General features: G+C 36.6%; 1 protein-coding gene across 1 annotated transcript in view; it reads left to right on the top strand.

Annotated features, from left to right (window-relative positions):
• The window catches only part of NHLRC2 (NHL repeat containing 2), a 38,363-nt gene extending 19,309 nt beyond the window's left edge, over positions 1-19,054 (top strand). Inside the window, exons 6-11 of the mRNA XM_019725195.3 lie at positions 5,945-6,044; positions 9,242-9,473; positions 10,195-10,317; positions 11,236-11,442; positions 12,559-12,778; positions 17,113-19,054. Of these exons, the coding sequence (XP_019580754.3) occupies positions 5,945-6,044; positions 9,242-9,473; positions 10,195-10,317; positions 11,236-11,442; positions 12,559-12,778; positions 17,113-17,366 (1,136 nt within the window). The 3' untranslated portion in view covers positions 17,367-19,054. The remainder of the gene's footprint in view (positions 1-5,944; positions 6,045-9,241; positions 9,474-10,194; positions 10,318-11,235; positions 11,443-12,558; positions 12,779-17,112) is intronic.
• The last annotated feature ends 220 nt before the right edge of the window (positions 19,055-19,274 follow it).

Below are 19,274 nucleotides of genomic sequence, written 5' to 3'. Positions count from 1 at the left end.
GTTCTATGAATTTTGACAAACATATGCAGTCTTATAACCATTTCTATAATCAAGATATAGAATATTTTCATCACCCCAAAAAGTTCTCTCATGACCTTTTGTTGAGTCTCCCTCCCACCACCTCCACTACCCACTCCAGCCACTGACAACAATGTATTTCTTATTCCTCAGTATGGTCTTTTACCGTGTTTCCTCGAAAATAAGACCTAGCCGGACCATCAGCTCTAATGCATCTTTTGGAGCAAAAATTAATATAAGACCTGGTCTTATTTTACTATAATATAAGACCCAGTCTATAATTAATATAATATAATATAATATAATATAATATAATATAATATAATATAATATAATATAATATAATATAATAAATACCAGGTCTTATATAATATAAAATAAGACCTGGTCTTAATATTAATTTTTGCTCCAAAAGACGCATTAGAGCTGATGGTCCAGCTAGGTCTTATTTTTGGGGAAACACGGTATGTCTGATTTATTTTGTTTAGCATAATGCTTTTGAGATTCATTCCTGTTGCATATATCAGTAGTTCTTTTTTATTGTTGAGTAGTATTGGCTGCACCACAATTTATTAATTCATCAGTTGATAGACATTTCGGGTGTCTAGTTTATGGTAATTATGATTAAAGCCTCTAAACATGTATACAGGTTTTTATGTGGACATAGGTATTTCTCATGGCAAATGCTGAGGAATGAAATTGCTGGGTCATATGATAAGGGTATGTGTAATTTTATAAGAAACTGCCAAACTGTTTTCCAAAGTGACTGTTTTCTTAAGAGTCCCAAGTGGCCTTCTGGAATAACATTGCTTCTGCCTAAAGAACTCACTTAACATTTCTTGGAGCATATGTCTACTGACAGTGATTTCTCTTGGCCTTTTTTTGGGGGTGGGGGCAGGTGGGGATGGGTGAAGGAAGTCTGGAAAAGTATTTAGCCTTTGTTTTTGAAAGATATTTTTACTCCATTAATGTCTGGATTAACTTTTTTTCTTTGATACTTTAAAAATGTCATTCCATTTTCTTATAGTTCACATAGTTTTAAATGAGAGGTCTTATTTCTTTTCCTAGTTCCTTTGTATATAAAGTATGTTTTTTCTCAGGCTGCCTTCAAGATTTTCTCTTTGGCTTTTAGCAGTCTGATATGTCTAGGAGTTATCCTGCTTAGGATTCTTAAGTCTGTGGTTTGATGTCCTTCATTATCTGTGAAAAATTCTCACCTGTAATCTCTTCAAATATTTTTTCTGCTCCTTTTTGCTCTTTCTGGAATATCATTTTCCTCATATGTTAGACTCTGATATTATATTCAACAATTCTTACATATTCTTTTTATTTCACCTTTTTTTCCGCTTTATTTTTCAGTGTGGATAATTTCTATTGATTTATCTTTAGGGTCGTTGTTTCCTCAGCTGTGTCTAGTTGAGCATGTTGAAGGAATTTTTCATCTCTGACATTTTTTGTAGCATTTCCATTTTCCTATTTCTTATAGATTACATCTATCTGCTGAAATTCCTCACCTATTTAGCTATGTTGGCCACCTTTTTCTCTAGATTCTTTATCACAGGAAGCACAGTAATTTCAAAGTCCGTGTCATATAGTTTCAAATTTAAGGTCATCTCTGAGTCTATTTTTGTTACTTGCTTTGTCTCTTGAAAATGTTTCTTTTCCTGTTTGTTTTTTTCTGCTGGGGTTTTTTGTTTGTTTGGGTTTTTGTTTGTTTTGTTTGGTTTTTGCTTACTTTATCTGTGTCTTCTCATTTTTTATAAAATTCCAGTCATCTTGTGTAGAACTATATAAGCTGAGATCTGTAGTATTTATGCAGGTATTATGGGAGGCTGACTCAGTATAGTCAGAAGCTGGGCTGGGTCTGAGTACTATTGCTATATCAGTTCACCATAGTTTCACTTTCTCTAGCAGTGGGCTGGTGTTGCCTAAGCATGGGGGCCTAGATAATGGAAGGTGTTTCTCAGTGTTAGCACTCCACCCTCAGCTTTCAGTCACCCTGCATGGCAGAGTCACGAGTGGTTATCTGTTCACACTTTAACTCCCTGAGGGATAAACTGCAGTTTCTCATTCTGTACTAGGTTGTAAGGGAGTGTTCTCTGTTGTTCTGATCAGCTTCAATCTTAGGGAGGCCCTGTGTGCCTAGACATCCATGAAAGGAGGTGGGAAGCTTTTCATTTTTCCTATTCCTTCTTTCTCTGGCAGCCAAACTCTGCCTTGTATCCGTGAGTGGTTTTGAGCGGTGGAGAATGTCTGCTTGGTATCAGTATGGGATCTTTTCCTGTCCCTCCCCAAGAAGTAGAGATTTTTTCTTCTACCCTTCCTCCACTTTTCCTGTGCCCTAGGGGTGACAGGCTTTGCTGCTTTTTCCTAGAGGTTTAAGGCTTTGCTTCGTAGGAGGTTTAGAGACTGTACAAAAAACTATTTACACTAATGGACAATTTCACAGATGCTGTTAAGAGGATTCTAGTCAGTGGGATCTATTTTGATCATAGTTGCTTAAAATAACAGAGGATTTTTAAAAGCTGGGTAGCAGGTAATTTTTTCATTTTCATATTTCATTTGCTGATTCTATTCCTGTTTTCTGAAACTATTTCACTAATCCTTACTGTTAATTATGTGGGGTTTTGCCTTTTTAAATATTTCCAAAGCCTTTTTAGCTTTTGGCACTGTTCTTTTTTTATTTTTTATTTATGACTTTTCAAAGTCAGTGATATTAAGTGTACTTTTAATTTAAGATTGAAATGTTCATGATTGCCACATTCTTCTTAGAAGGGACAAAACTAATATCCATACTCAGTGACACAACTATGTGCTTCAGATTTCAAAATCCAGGATGAACAGTATAAATTATTAATATGACTCTTGTTAGTTTGATAGACATTATAAATGCCATCTTTTTAAAACTCATTTTATTTGTAAGAACACACTCTTCAGGCCTCAGTGAAATGATCAGGCAGGGTGAAAACTTCTTGAGAGGTTGTATGGCAAGATAGTTACAAGCATGGACTATGGAGCCAGACCACTTGAGTTCTTAATAATTTCACATCTTAGTAGTTAACACCTAGAATATGCTTCAGTTTCCGCATCTAAATTGCAGATACCAATAGTACCTACCTCGAAGGCTTGTTATGAGAATTAGTGAACATTAATACGTGGAAAGCACTTAGAACAGTGCCTGGCACAGAAAGTACTGTAGTACATATCAGTGTTTGTTATTATCAGTGTCATAAGACAGAGTCTCATCGTACAAGTCACAAAGAGAAGTTGCTAAGCTGCACCATCCAAGAATGGAAAGGTAAGGGACTGGGAAAAACACTGGTGAGAGATTCTTCAGCCACACGCCATTCCAGAGGCTGTCGGGAGAGAAGGGCAGAAGGCGTGAACCTAGCCACGCATCCTAGAGTATGAAGCCATGGTTACATTAGACAAGGTCCTTGTTTCTCATCACACAGGATAGCTCTGGCTTCAAGGCCCCAAGTGCACTGAGTCCATGGCGTAGAGGCAGAAGGAAGGGAGGGGAGAACAAGCCAGGCAGAGAATTGGCCAGAAGAGCAGGCTCCCTTCTGTATTCCTTCATTCTGATCAGAACACTAATAATCTGGAATCAGACTCACTCATGGATTATTATTCCAGGGTTAGCTGTCTGAATTTCAACAAATTGTTTAACCCTTTGATTTTCCCTTTCTTTATAAAATAGAGATGATAATAAGACTTCCAAGGTTGTTAAAGGAAATAATCCCTATAAAGTGCTTATTAGCTCAGTGCCTTAAACATAGGAAGTGTTCTGGATGGTTATCATTTTCACCATCACCTTCATCATCATCATCATCATCATCATTTGGTATGTAGAGTCCCAAATACCTGAATCCTGACCTGACATAGCCTGTACTTCTATATTTTTTCTCATTTCTCAGGCTTCTAAGGAGATAGATAGATAGATAGATAGATAGATAGATAGATAGATAGATAGATGATAGATAGATGATAGATAGACAGACAGACAGACAGACAAAGACCAAACAGATTCTCACACTTTATCACAGTGAAGCTTTCACTTTTACACAGTAGACCCTATTTGTACTACACTGGGCTGTTTGGATAACTACGTAACAGAGACCCGACTCTCTCACTCACATATATACCAGCACAGCTCTCCTTTGGCAAGGTACGGTAGAGGTTTTAAAAGCATGTCATCTCCTAATTATTGTTTTATTTCTGATCTTCATGCTTTTTGCTTCTTTTTCATACTTGCTATACAAATTAGGACCTTATATGATGCTAAATAAGTGTTGATAGCAGATATCCTATCTCATTTCTGTTCTCAGAGGAATGTCTTAGTCAGCTCAGGCTGCCATAAAACACCACAGACTGGGTGGCTTAAGCAACAGAAAATTATTTTCTCCAGTTCTGAAGGCTAGACATCCAAGGTCAAGGTGCAAGCATGACAGGTTTCTGATGAGAGCTCTCTTCTGGCTTACACATGGTCACCTTCACGCTTTGCTCCTCACATGGAAGGGCCAAAATAAATACATGTGAAAGGCTTTGGATCTAGTTTTAGAGTGATTAAACAGAGACTGAGTCCCCAGAATATGTGGACGCCATTGTCACTTTTAATAGTTTATGTTTATAAAAATATTTGACTGATAAATTAAATTGAAGTAAACTACTTTCGTTTATATTTCATAGGATAGTAATTAAGAATACGGAGAAAGAGGCAACGTGTGAAATAGATTTTTCTGTTGGACTGCCTATGTTCAGATTCCATTTTCTGCATTTGCTAGCTCTGTGATCCTGGCAAGTTACCTAACCTCTCTAAGCCTGTTTCTTCACCTGTAAAAGGACCTAATAACACTACCTATCTTCTGGGGCTTTGAGAAAACTTAAGTGATAATCTGTAAAGTGCTTGGCACATAGCAACTACAATTTATTGAGAACCATCATCATCATTTTTGTTGTTAAATTGAAAGACTTGAAAGTTAATACAAGTGAAGGAAGAAGAGTTCCTCCTGGATACAAACTACTTCAAGTTAAAGAAAATACAAGTAAAATAGCCTTACCAAGATATTTATTATAGTATAAGATATGTCTGACCAAATTATTTTAGTTAAAATGTCTCACTTACATGTGAAAGTAGCCTCGGAGTACGTCTAAAATTAAACTATTTAAATATTCTAACAGTAGAATTAATTTGAGAAATAGAGCCTTGTCACATTGTCATAATTTATAAATTAATTTTTACAACTATTTATTCGTATTATTTAATTTTAGTAAACATTATTTTGATAAACAGCTATATTGTAATATACCATACTCAGCTTTTTTGTATGTCAACTATATCTGTTTGAAAAAGTTTCATAACCAATTGGTTTATTTTTAAATAGTAGTTGTGATGTACATCTAAGTCTAAAAGCTAATTCTGTGGCAGAAATATACATTTCTTAAACCATTAAAAGATAGTTTTTTTCATGGGAAATTATTCAAATAAAGAAACTGTTACTAAAGCTTATAATTTAGGTGGTTAGTGATAGGTATTTGACTGCCAGAATTTCTTTGGAAACCATGTATTATCCCATTTCTTTTATCACATAGAATACGAGATCAAATATTTAAAAACTTTGTGCCCAGAGATAGAGAGGAACATACTGCTATTAAGAATAGTTTGGATTTCTTTGAATTTACAAGTAAATTGATAAGTAAACAAGTACTTTTCCTTTCACAAGGAAAACAGAAAATTTTCAAAAACAACTTAAAACATTGCAATATTTTTATTTTCTTCTATAAGATGTTTATAAATATATTGTTCTCTTCCCTTAATTTAAATTTCTCACACCATTGGCATGTTTGTATTACCCAGATATATATATATCCCAGTAAATATATAATACCAGTAAATATATAATATTTACTCTTCATTTTTATAAAGGTTTAGAGGTCCAAAGAGATGACATTTTGTGGATCGCCATGGCAGGGACTCATCAGATATGGGCACTCCTGCTGGACTGTGGAAGACTACCAAAGAAAAAGTAAGTGGCAGCCATCTCTCTGGGTAAACTGCATGCCTTGGGGTTCACAGAATCCCCTTTCCCAAAGTCTCCATCCTTGCCCCACCCACTGTACTAGTCAGCATGTGCTGGGCTGTATTCTAACTACCATGACACACAACCCAGATCCTCCGTGGCTTAAGACAAGGTTGATTTTCTGCTCAGTCACATAAGTTTGCTGGGGAGCAAACCTGCTCTGTGCCCCCGGCTGATGAAGCAGCCATGATCTGGAGCTTTGCCAGTCATCCTGGCAGAGAGAAAGACAGGTGGGAAGTCGCTTACTGGCTCGTAAAGCCCCTACTCAAAAGTGACATGTCACTTCTACTTACGTTTCATCATCCAAAGTAAGTCTCATGACCACACCTAACCTGAGAAGCACAATCCCCCTGAGCATCCAGAAAGAGAACTGGAAACATTTGGTGGGCACTCAGCTTTTAATGTGTAGTTCAGACATCCCCAATTGTTAGTTCAGATATTTGAGTCCTGTACAGCAGAGTGTGAATAGCTCAGGTTTTGTAGTTAGGCCTGAAATTGAATGCTGGCTCTGCTGCTTAACTATCTGTGCAAGCTTTAGGAGAGCCACTTTAACTTCCTAAGCCTTAGTTTCCTTATTTATATCTCTGTTTTAAGAATCAGTACTCAGTGTGAAGAGCTCAGCCTAGTGCCTGGCATATACAGTAAATGTTGGTAGCTTTGTTGCTGCTGTTGGGGCTATAAAGATAAAAAAGTGGTGCCTCTACAGAGTTCCTTACATCTTTTCGATAGAGCCTTTCCTCTGCTTCCTAACACCGTAGTAGAACTGACCGTACTCTTATCTGTGGTTGGCATACAGTGTTATTGCTGCACTGGTAAGTTCGTTCTCGCTCCCCTCCCCACCTCTTTCCCTCTCTCTCTCTTTCTCTGTTCTTGGTTGTACTTGTTTACCTAACTATTTCCTCTTACTAGACTGCCTCTTAAAGGAAAGGACCCTCATTCATTTTTGTGTCCCCTATACCTAGCCCAGTATCTGGTACATAATAGGAGCCCAGTAAGGGTTTGCAGAATAAAAGAAAAAGTCATAGACCATAAAGACTGTCAAGTCACCACAGAAAGTATGTGCCTGTCATCAGTTATTTTTATCAGTAGAAAGGAAGAGATAGATAACCCAAAATACCAGGTATATTTCAAATAGTGTGTATGTGTGTGTGTGGGCGGGGGGGGGGGGGTTCTGTATGATTTGCAACATTTAATCATCCATCTAACAAATATTAAACATACTAAATGCTAGGCACTGTGTTAGGCAATAGGGATGAAACATGTTCACTAATTAAGAATAAAATGAAAAGATATGGTTGCTGTCCTCAGTGGGCGTAGAGAGGAAGCATCAGATCAGCAAACAGACAAGACAAAGTTGGAAGTACAGGTGCTGTGTGTAAAAGGAATCACGGCAGTCGTCCTTTAAACCAAAATCATCCCTTACGTAAATAAGGAACACCCGGATCGATCTGGTATCAAGGAAAGCTTCCTGGAAGAAGCTACTGAACTAAATCCTGATGGAGGAGTAGACGTGAGACAGGGAGAGTGGAGGTTTTCCGGGGAAGAAACGACACTGGTGATGTCAGGACAAGCAGGATCAAGAAGTGCCTCATGAGCCCTTTTAAGAGATTTGAACATTATTTTACATAGAAAGTGTTAAGCTGGGAAGGAACATGATTAGATTTGTGTTTCTGAAAGAACACTGGTCAGCACTGGGAGTGGGACAAGACTAGGGACAGCAGGAGGAGGCTGTTGGTTTTCTATAGGCCAGAGATGGTAGTGGCCTGAACAGTGAAGTGACCAGTAACATTTCCTGTGAGACACAATGAGAAACAGTAAAAAGAAATAAAAGAGATGGCCAGAATACGCCTTTCTAAGTGATGGCTGTTTTGGATGTAGATAGTCAAGAGTGGACTAAACTTCCAAATAAGTCGAGTGGTCCCTCTCATATTTAATAGGGAAATGTCCACCCAGATCACACTTACCTGTATCATAATTGTAAGGATGCTTTATTTATTACTAATCTTCAACAGGGAATGACTCCTAACATTTTAGAAGTTACTGTTTCTCCCTACCTTTTATTTAATTAAGGGAACTCCTTTTTAACTTGTTAAGACTCCTTATAGTAATTACCTTTTAATTCATTTGTTTGACATGTTAGTTATTACATGTATTTCTCTGACTAGATTATTTTTATAAGTTCCTTGAATAATTGGCCATATTTTATACATTCTGTATCCTTTTGCCTCCATCCTCTGCTCCCTACTAACTTAGCCTTGGGAACATATCCACCAGTAGTGATTGATGGTCATTTTAGTCTTTTACATGTGCCATATTTGGATCTGATATACACATAGTCTCTGATTATTTTGCTTTCTATGTCAGCTTCTTCCCTTCCTTACAATGTATCTGGCATAAACTTAGAAACTAAGGTATAAAACTTACTTTGCATCACAAAAAGAATCATTGCAATAATCCTTTAAATAGAAATTTCCCTAGTGTCTATAAGACATTGATTTGTATAATTGATTAGTTAAAGAAGCATAATCATCCTATGTCAGTTTCATAAAATGGGTAATGCTTGACTGGCTCTCTTTCAAAATAATGTTTTTTAAATTCCTTTTGCTAGTCTCTACTATGTACAAGAAAACAAAACATTTTCAATGAAAATTTAAGCTTTAACTATCAAGAGCTAGATAATCTTTTTAATTCCCTTTCAGAACCTAATATTACATGAGGCTAAGAAGAGGTCAAGAAGTTAAGGTGGAATCCAGCTTGTACTATCTCTGACCATTTGGAGAAAAAAAAAATCTGTCCCATCAGTGATGCGATCATTATAACTCTAACCTTCTCAGTGATTTCCTTTCTGGCCATTGAGAATAGTTTCAGTTTTGTGTGTCAAAAAAAGAAGGAAGGAAGAAAAGAAGGAAAGGAAGGAAGGAAAGAAAGGTCCCTACACAGTGAATAAATAATGATTTAGAACAAGTATCGGGAAAGCTGACTTGCACAATTTAACTAGGCCAAGCTCACTAGGGTTTTTTGTTTGTTTGTTTTTTTTACAATGCTTATCACCACTGATTTCATCGTTTACACTCATTTGTTTAATAACTAAATTGGGTACAATGTAACAGTGTTGACTTCACCTATAAACTTGTCTTTTTCAGTGAGTTAAAAAAAGGAACCTGCCTTCGGTTTGCTGGTAGTGGAAATGAAGAGAATCGAAACAATGCATATCCTCACAAGGCAGGTTTTGCCCAACCTTCAGGTCTCTCTCTGGCCTCAGAAGATCCGTGGAACTGCCTGTTTGTAGCCGATAGTGAGAGCAGCACAGTGCGAACCGTCTCACTGAAAGATGGAGCAGTGAAGCACCTCGTAGGAGGAGAAAGAGATCCCATGGTAATGAAAGTCATGGTCGCCCAGTGTGCCCAGACACTTACCAAGCTTGCAGTTTTCTGAATTGTGAAGAGTTAATAAAATTCAGGAGAGAGAGAGAGAGAGAGAGAGAGAGACAGAGAGAGAGAGAGAGAGAGAGAGAGAGAGAGAGAGTTCTTGGACCTATCCATAAGTTAAAAGTGGAAGTCAGACTAAAGGAAATCTGAACATAAAGAAACAAGTAACAAAACCATCTAAGAAAAATAAACTGACTCTACTTGATTATATACAGAGGCTGCCAAAAACATGTATACACATTTTAAGAAAGGAAAAAACTATTGAAATTGTAATGCTCAAATATATACCAATAACAAAAGATGAATACAAGTCACGTGTGACTTCTGCAATTACAAGAGGTGCTCAAAGTGGTTACCATCAGCGTCCAGACACTTCTGATTACGGCGAACTACTGCTTGAGCAACGCTGACCAAAGTGTCCACTTGTATATATATTTTTTGTCACCCTCTGTGTAAATGTCAAGGCTTCAGGGAGAAAGGAAAGATACCATATTGATTATGGAGAGAAGTCTGAATCAAATGCCCAGCCCTGTTTATATGAAATCAGATCTTTTCCCCCTTTAACTGAAGTAGCATATACAGCTGTCTTAATTTTCACTTTATGACCCTGACAAAGCACCGTAAAAATCTTAATACGTGTTTGTTTGTTTTTTCTTTAAAAAAAAAAGAATTTATTTGCTTTTGGTGATGTCGACGGAGTAGGAATCGACGCAAAGCTTCAGCACCCACTTGGAGTAACGTGGGATAAGAAAAGGAATTTACTTTACGTAGCAGACTCTTACAATCACAAGGTGAGTCTTCACAGAATTAAATGATACCCTGCTTTTCATTTGTGGCATTTAAAGTGCTGCAAGATCTGTGAGCCTCCTACAACTGCCACTCGGAAATGTCGAGAGGAATCACAGTCTTTGACAACGATAATACAAGTCAGTCTTTTCTGTTCGTTTTTGGTCCTTTCTTTGCAAGGAGGATATGATGGTGCTCTGAGCTGGGGAAAGCACTGATAAACAATTTCCTAATGGCAGTAGCCAGAATTTTGAATTGCAACCCATCAAAACTGCTTAGTAACAAATTCAGTAAATAAGGAGAAGGCAGGTAGCAGAGAAATTAATATGTCAACTAACAAATGAATATTTTGAGCTATTGAGTAGTTGCAATGCCTGCTAGCAAATAATTCCATTTTAAGCAGCATTTCAATTTCTGTCTCTATTGCATTGACTATTTCTATTTTTATTTTTCACAAAAAACAGTGGAAAATATTGTTTTCTGATGAGAGACTATACATTTAATATAGTTGAGATACATGGGGAATCATTAAGTTTAAAATATGTAGCAAATCCTCAGCCAATGTTAGAAGCCCATGAGAAGAAAGTTCAACTATGTCTCATTGTGAGAAAAAAATAACATTTAAAAAAATTTTAATTTCATAAATAATTTCATCAAAGATTGCTTATAGAGGGCAAGATGTAACTGGGGATTTTACGTAGGTTTTAGCTGTCAGAATGGAGTATCTCCCCTTAGACTTTAATTTGAATATTCGGTTTTTTCAAGCAAATATGGAAATGCCTTTTCTTTTTCTGAGATTTTTTTTTTTTTTAAGAATACTAGTAACAAGCAGAAATTCTCTGGCTTGCTTGTTACTATACTTTTCTATACTACTAACATGAGCTTGAACTTCAGGTATACAAATTGTTTTTCTCTCTTTTTAGATTAAAGTTGTGGATCCAAAAACAAAAAACTGTACAACATTAGCAGGAACTGGAGATGCAAGTAATATCAGTTCCAGTTTTACCGAGTCAACTTTTAATGAACCAGGAGGCTTGTGTATTGGAGAGAATGGTCAGTTATTATATGTAGCAGACACCAATAACCATCAAATTAAAGTGATGGATTTAGAAACAAAAACGATTTCTGTGGTAAGTAATCTTAAACTATAAGTTAAAGGAGATTTTAGAAATGCTACTGAGATCCTCACAGCACTGACCGAGGCACTTTTGGTTAGTCCATCTCTAGTGATGAAAGTGAAACATGTAGATAAGAGTCTTAAGGGAATGTCTGTTTCAAGGATATCCTATTATTTCTAAAGTAAAAATTCCATTTGTGCTGAGAGTGTTTGAGAAAGATACTGAAAGATGGAAAGAATTTGATGGAAAGAACTTTCAGGAAAGGAAAAAGAGGATTCAGATCTGTGTTTAAATGTGAAGACATACTGACACACACACTACCCACACATACAATGTGGGTTGGATTGCTTAGTCTTTTTATTGTATTTTTAATGATTCTTAGATTAATGTGTAATCTTTGTTTCCTATGGTAAATCCATTACCAATCTTCCAAAGGAAGTTCTAGAAGCCACTTTCTCAAGACCCTGAAAATAAGATTGGAAACTAAAATAAGTTCTAATCAATTTTTAAAGATATGGACATGGTCTCTAATAAAATTTTCAAGCTCTCCCTTGATGTTTCTCCCTTGATGAAAAAAAATGCAAGTTATTGTTTTTAAAATTATAGGAATTTCTAAGATATGTTTTAAAATAAAAACACGGATTGTCATTATAAGTGTCATTCCTTTCGACATAGATCTTTGATATAAGATGAATGACATCTTGTAGCTGGCAATCAACATTATAAGATGTATATTATACCCACTACATTTAAAATGATAAAGTTTTATTTTAATTTCCTACTATCTGTAAACATATTGAACAATTAATTTAATTCTGTTTTACTTGTAAGTGTTGGTAATGTTTTGGCCAGGATGAAATATTTTTCTCACCCCAATAAATTTAAAAAATAAATAAAAAGAAAAAAGAAATATTTTTCTGAACCTACAAAATAATCATGAGGACGTCTAAGTAAACACATTTTAATTCAGACTAGAATGACAATTGTTTCATTGAGATAGAACCTCATAGAAAAATGAGGCTCTATGACATAAAATCCCATTTTAGACTGAAGTCTAAAAATAAACTCTCAGTCTACAGTTGCTATAAAGTACTTGTGCTTTCGTAAACAGATTTTCTTATTTCCTAGCTGCCAGTCTTCACATCTGAAAATGTTGTGGTAGATGGCCCGTTCCTAGCAGAAGAACAGAAGACGGTACCCAAACTGCCTAAATCGGCTCCAGCCATTAGTCTTCCCCCAGTGGCCGCATCTCCAGGACAGACTCTTCAGTTCAAGCTAAGATTAGACCTCCCATCAGGAGCAAAGCTAACTGAAGGAGTAGCCAGTTGCTGGTTTCTAACAGCTGAAGGTATGAGAATAGTCTTAGAAATGCAAATTTTCCAGAACTTCTTGATGTTAAATCTAGCAATCTTTCTCATTTATTATGTGAATTTTGACTCTCTAGTTGGGCAGGATTTGAGGGAGGTCTTGTAACAAAACAGATCCAGCTCTAACCCCACGCTAGCAGTTTTCTTTAGTCTTTGAGGTTCTTTCCTGTTTTAGTAAAGAGCAGTGTAACGCACCCAACATTACCCAATCCTAACTGCCCCTATTTGCTGCCAGACAAGTCCATCAGTTGAGGCAGACTTCTGCAGTCTCAGAAAAACAGGTTCTTGAATGTTAGAGCTATGAAAGGCGCCAAAGGACACCATCTAGTCTAAACCTCTTATTTTATCAACGAGGGCACTAATGGCTCAAAGAGATAAAGTGATTATAATAAATGCTCATTATGATCAATGCTCAAGGGCATATATTGAATTAGGTCAAAAAATGGAATTTGAACCCAGTTCTGTTTGTTCTTATTTAGTGTCTTTTTTACTGTGTATTCCCTCTCAAAATAGCTCTAGCCCTAAAAACGAAATTATTTTTTTAAAAAAGACATATAAATTCAGTGCCACCAGTTACACATTTGGATGTTATAAAAGTTTTTAAACCTTACTCTCAATTTCTGTGCTTCATACATCACGGTTTGTGGATGGGCACCAGTCCACGGACCATACTTGGAGTGGCACTGTTCTGAGACACTCCAACATAGAGATCAACGAGAGGAGGGAGAGCCGGGGAAGAAGCAAGTAGGAACAAAACCAAGAGGGTCCTTTCCTGGAGCCAGCTGGTTGAAGGCGAGCGACCAGCTGTGTCAAGTGCTATTGATGAGGGCTAAGAACTGATCATTGATTTAATGCGAAGGGTTAATTAATGTCCTCCACCAGAGCTGTTTCAGAGTGACGGATGAGGAGGTGCCTGATTAGAGGAGGTTAAAAAAGAGGAGGAGAGGAACTGGAGAAAGCAAATACTGATAACTCTTTCGGGATAAGAGAAAACAGAGCAGCTGCTAGAAAGGGAAAATGGAGTTGAGAGAAAATGGAGTTGAGAGAACAGCATGTTATATATGATGGCAAAGATCCAAGAGAGAAAGGAATTGATGATATGGGTGGGTATCCTTTAGCATAGGAGAGGGGGTGGGATGAGTGCACAAGTAGAAGGCTGGCCTTTGCCTGGACGGGGACAACGTTCGCACAGGAAGGAGAGATGGCCCAAGGGTGACCCAGAGGTCTAAATGGGTGAGTGGGGGAATAGGTTCTTGTGGAAGCTTTTTTCTAAATGCTTGTTTTCTTAGTACATTGGGAAGTAAGGCTATCAATTGAGAGGGAATGAGAGAGAGAGGGAGAAGCTTTTGGAGGTTTGAAAAGAGGGTCATCCAGGAGGGTGGGAGGGTGACTACCCGAGGGAAATACAGAAATACGGTGTGATTGCTGAACAGCTTGAGGCCAGCTGTCATGAACTGAAAGCCAGGCTAGTCCCCCGTTTTCCTCCAGCCAAGTTGAGCCACAGCAGGCAGGCAGTGTAGGGAGAGTATTTACTGAACAGTGCTAAGTAGCAGGGGTGCTACAATGGCAGGTAATTAACTCAGGTGTGGAACACTGGTTTAGTATTAATTGTGTTTACCACTCTACCTTTCAGTAATATAGCAATGGAAATCACAGATTCTATTCTAAAGAATTAAATTGATTTTCCCCTTGAGTATGACATTTTTAAAAAACATATGCCTTTCTTTTAACTGAAGTAACTTGACATAAGCTCTTTCCAATTCAATTCTTCAGTTGTTTCATTCTTATTCTTTACTTTTCCAGATAGCATCTATCAAATGCTTCAGAGCTTTCAATCGCTGTTTATTTCAATGTGGTAGTATCATTAAGACTTGACTTACCAGTTATTAAGCCCGAAGCTGCATTTTCTTCTTTAGAGATGCCAGAGGTAGAATTTGAGCTCCATTCCTTGCTTACTACAAGAAAATGGATTCCAAAGCCGTATCTTAAAAGTATGTCATTCAAGTAGAAGAATAAAACATTGTTGGAGGGTATGTAATTTAAATACAAATGAATTACTATTGGTCAGAATCCAGGCAGAGCCTTGCCCTCACTCCCTAATTGGTGATCACTTAATCTAAGAATGCTTCCTGTTGGAGTCTATTCTCAAAGGATTCAGTTACTGCAAATTATGTACAGATTTGAAGTGTGTTTGAATCACATTGTGAACTTACTAATTTATAATAAGGAGTCAGTATACTGCCTGCCTTATAGCAGTGCTTTCCAACATCTTTAACAGAATGGACACAATTTTAAAGTAAAATATTCATAGTCCAGAAGTAAATCTGACTTCTTGTCTCTCGTGATCTTCCTCTGACCTAGTCTCCCACGCTCTTTCACATGTTCTCACTCAATCTTCCATTTCCTCCCCGACTCCTCCTCCCTCGTGCCCTCTCACACACTTTTCTTTTGTACGTGACTCAGATCCAGGCTTTATGCCGTTTACCTTGGAGCATTCTCAGGGCGGCATCCACACCAAAAGAACAGATCTCCGTAGTCTAGCCAGGAGGAACTGCTCGGTTTGGGAGGCTGGCCCTGGGGTGATTGACTGAGCCTGTGGGGAAACACCCTCCTACTCCCCACAAGGGAGAGGGCTGAGCCGGTGCGGTACAGGAGGATGTTGGGAGCCAGCTTTGTGGACAGAAGAGCACGCAAACCCTGTCATTCCTCAGTCCTCTGCTGGCTCAGAGTCAGTTCTCGACTGCCAGTTCAACGGTTCTGCCTGCGTCCATTAGTCTAAACTATTGCATCAGTTGGAAATCACTGTTAATTTAACTTCTCTGCATAAAATTAAAGAGCAGTGTATTGATTTTTTAAATAGGATATTGACACATTAATGTGTTTATGATAACTCTACTTTGTCAAACACAAATTAATTGATATTGAGTCATTGGAATATAAATATGGATAGTATTAAAGGAGAGTAAAGTAGTATATAGAGCAAATTCTTAGCTATTTTATCACTTGTCCAAGATATTGGCTCCATTTTTATTGTATAGGGACAAAAAAGGTTTCAGGCAAGAATCCTAATTCAGGTTTTTGAAAATTATTTTATAGGGTACATTTATACAGCTACGATTAAAGGACTTTTTCTTCTTGACCAGTTATTTAGAGACAGAAACACTTTAACTAAATTTTGGTCTGTATAAACTTAAAGTTTTCAGTGTATGTGAAGGTTTTAAGCCAAAAAAAAAACAACCGCATAAAAACACCACTAGCATATTATAACCTCACAAATCCCATGTGTGATACATCTGAAAAATATCAGAAGAAACATTTTCTGTATTTTATTTCTAGAATTGGACATTAAAATAGCCCAATTTACTTTCCTGTTTGACGTAAAATATAAGAAGTTCCCCATCAATCTGCTATCTAGAAAAACCAAACACTAAATAAAATGAAACACTCTCCTCAGTCCAGAAATAAGCAAAGGCCAACGAATTTTAAAGAGAACTTTAAAAGAATTGTTTACAAGCTCCTGCATAAAAGCTCTGGACTTAAATTAACTCTTTAGATTCTTACCTTTCACCTTCTCCTGACTCTTACCTGACATATTTTTCTCAAATTGGATTTTTCAATCAACAGAATATTAGAAGCAATAAACTAAAGAGATGGAGAGGACCAGTAGAGGCAGGTACTCTGGGTGATGACTGAGGTCAAAAGAGACAGAAGCCAAAAAGTAGGCATAGAATTTCATCACTATTCAATAGATGGTTCCGTTTTTTATGCAAATGGCCCCACATCATTGATGAGTCATTAGATCTTGTTCAGTGTATTCTGTTTAAGATGGCAGGAGAGCATGTGCTGCATTTCAAAATGCTGGCTCTTGATATCTAACCCCTGTAAAGCTGAATACCTGTAAGTACGTGCTTCCTCCATATGACACGTGTGTGCCTTCTGCCAGAAGGCACTGCAGGAATAAAGACATTTAAAATATTTTAGTACTAGAAGATTAAAGATTTTTAGTGGTTTAGTAGACTTTTGTTATATAGATAATCTATGTCCTTAAGTCTTGGAAGAGTTTTATGTACTAAAAAGAGGTAGACAAAATCTCTGAACCTATTAGAATAATATATGCAGTGTTACTTGTTTCTAAAAACTGTTACTTTTTTTATTATTACCTTTTCATATTCAATAATTCATCATAATCTCAATTTGCAAGTCCCTGCAGAGTTGTACATACATTTGTACTCCCTAGATTGTTTTGCATTTTCGTATTATATTACTGAACACTTTTTCTTATACAGTCTTAATAATTTACCTTTTTATTTTCCAGGCAATGAATGGCTTCTTCAAGGACAGACACCATCTGGAGAAATAGAGAGCATTTCCAATCAGCCAACCATCTCCCTGCAGGTTCCTGGAGATTGCTTATCACCCGAAGCCGTTGTATCTATCAGCGTGTTTCTTTATTACTGTAGTGCAGACAGCAGTGCCTGCATGATGAAGGGAATTTTGTTCAGTCAGCCTTTACAGATAACCAGTGCACACGGTTGCTCAGCTCCAGTAGAGCTCAAGTATGTATTTTAGCAAGCTATTAGGGTGGTGCAAAAGTCATTGCGGTTTTTGCAATTATTTTTAATCTTTTAAACCGCAACGACTTTTGCACCCACCTAATAGCTGGCAACGCCTGTGTCCATCCTCACCATCACTGCACCTTACGAAAGAAGCTTTCCTGCTGCCTCTGGGTTACCAAGAAACCCACTGCTCAGTTCTAGCAACTGATACTAAAGTAAAGCTCTGATCCTTATTTATTTATTGTGAACAAATGCCTTCCTTCTGGCTGTGTATCAGCTCAGTCACTGACCATTCTTTGAACCACGATGTTGTAATCTATGCTGCTATTTGGCGTAAGACTTAAGTCCACACTATAGTATAGAATATTATCATGAGATAATTTGCAATGATTACGGATAACAATGATACCAAATATTTTAACTAACGTTTCCTACCTTTATTAATAGCAAGCAGCACATTTGAATGTGTGAATTTCACAATAACTGTAAAGAGAACCTAAAATCCAATCCACATGTTGGTATAAGGACGCCTGACATTCAAGGTGTAAGGTCTATTTTAAGCTCCCCCCAAAAAAAGTCTTTTCATCACAGTAGAAACTAAAAGTGTACCTGGGTGGTAAATATGTTCTTTGTTCTCTTCTGCAGTTTTCACAGTTGAGAGATATATTTAAAAGAGAATTATCTATTTTTATTATAAATTATTTGCTATTTTAATATACCATTATTAACGCCTTATAACTGTACAGGAAAAGGTAAAGACAGAGGCTCTGAGGACATACAGACGCACTCCTTTAACTGTTTTCTGAATGAACAGTCTTACTAAGTAACAAACAAGTCCTCAGAAATACGACTTTCAAGGAGAAAGGGATGTAAGGACACAGTACTGTTTGTGATATTATTTAATGATAAAGAATTAATTGTGATAGCTGAAGCTGATGTGAATGGGTATGCATGTTGTCTTAGAAATTCACATTTCACTTGTAAGCATAAAATACAGATTTTTTGGGTTTTTTTTGGTTCACATATTCAGAATTTAAATTATGATCATTTATGGTGATGTTTTAAAAATCACTTTTAAGCCTTCAAAGTGAAAATTTCCATATGATGCACTTTCATGCTATTAATATATATAGTATATGCTAATATATTCCTCTTTAAAATATTAAGGCTGAAACATGTAGTGATTTGATGACACTGTTTTGGGTTTTCTTTTTAAACCCAAAAGCTATAGTCACTAAAAGATACTGAAAGTTTTTTTATAGTCATAATTTCTCTTCGTAACTCTTTGAAAGCCTATTCTCGTTTTTACTAAAACTTATTCAACTGTTCGTGATTTAATAAGGTTACAAGATTTTTCAAAAAAAATCAGGCGAGCCATATTTATTCAATAAATGTTTATAGACAATATGGCATAATATACCTTTCCCCCTTCAAAAACAGTGCTAAATTTGAAGTGTAATTTTTTAAGCACCATCATCTGCCCAGTTCTTTATGTATTTTTTGAAATACAGTTTTGAACATACTATTCTCTTCTTTTATACAGGTTACCTAAATTTCTGAAGTAAGGAAATGCATACATTAAGACTTGACTTAATTTATAACCTGCTAAAGCTATTTTAAAGAGAAATATAAATGTACAGGAATCATGTTTAAAATTATGTATAATTACCTCATAAACCTTTTCTCTCCACACAAAAAAAATGTTATTCTGTAATAAAAGAATGTATAATGTTAATATTCTTTTTTATGAAGGACAGGCCATAGTCGTTTTTTAATCTCATTATCATATGTCTCATTTCCAGTTGGACAGGATAAGAATGTTTTGGCTTAATCTTTTCCTATTTAAGGATATAAACAGTTTCACTCTCTAAAAGAAGTTTATGCAGTTTTAACTTGCTAACTCAGATGTACCTGATAATTT

This window comes from Rhinolophus sinicus, chromosome 15, assembly GCF_057876585.1.
Source record: "Rhinolophus sinicus isolate RSI-liver-muscle chromosome 15, RSI-T2T, whole genome shotgun sequence".
Lineage (NCBI taxonomy): Eukaryota > Metazoa > Chordata > Mammalia > Chiroptera > Rhinolophidae > Rhinolophus > Rhinolophus sinicus.
This window is presented reverse-complemented; position numbering and strand designations above follow the sequence as displayed.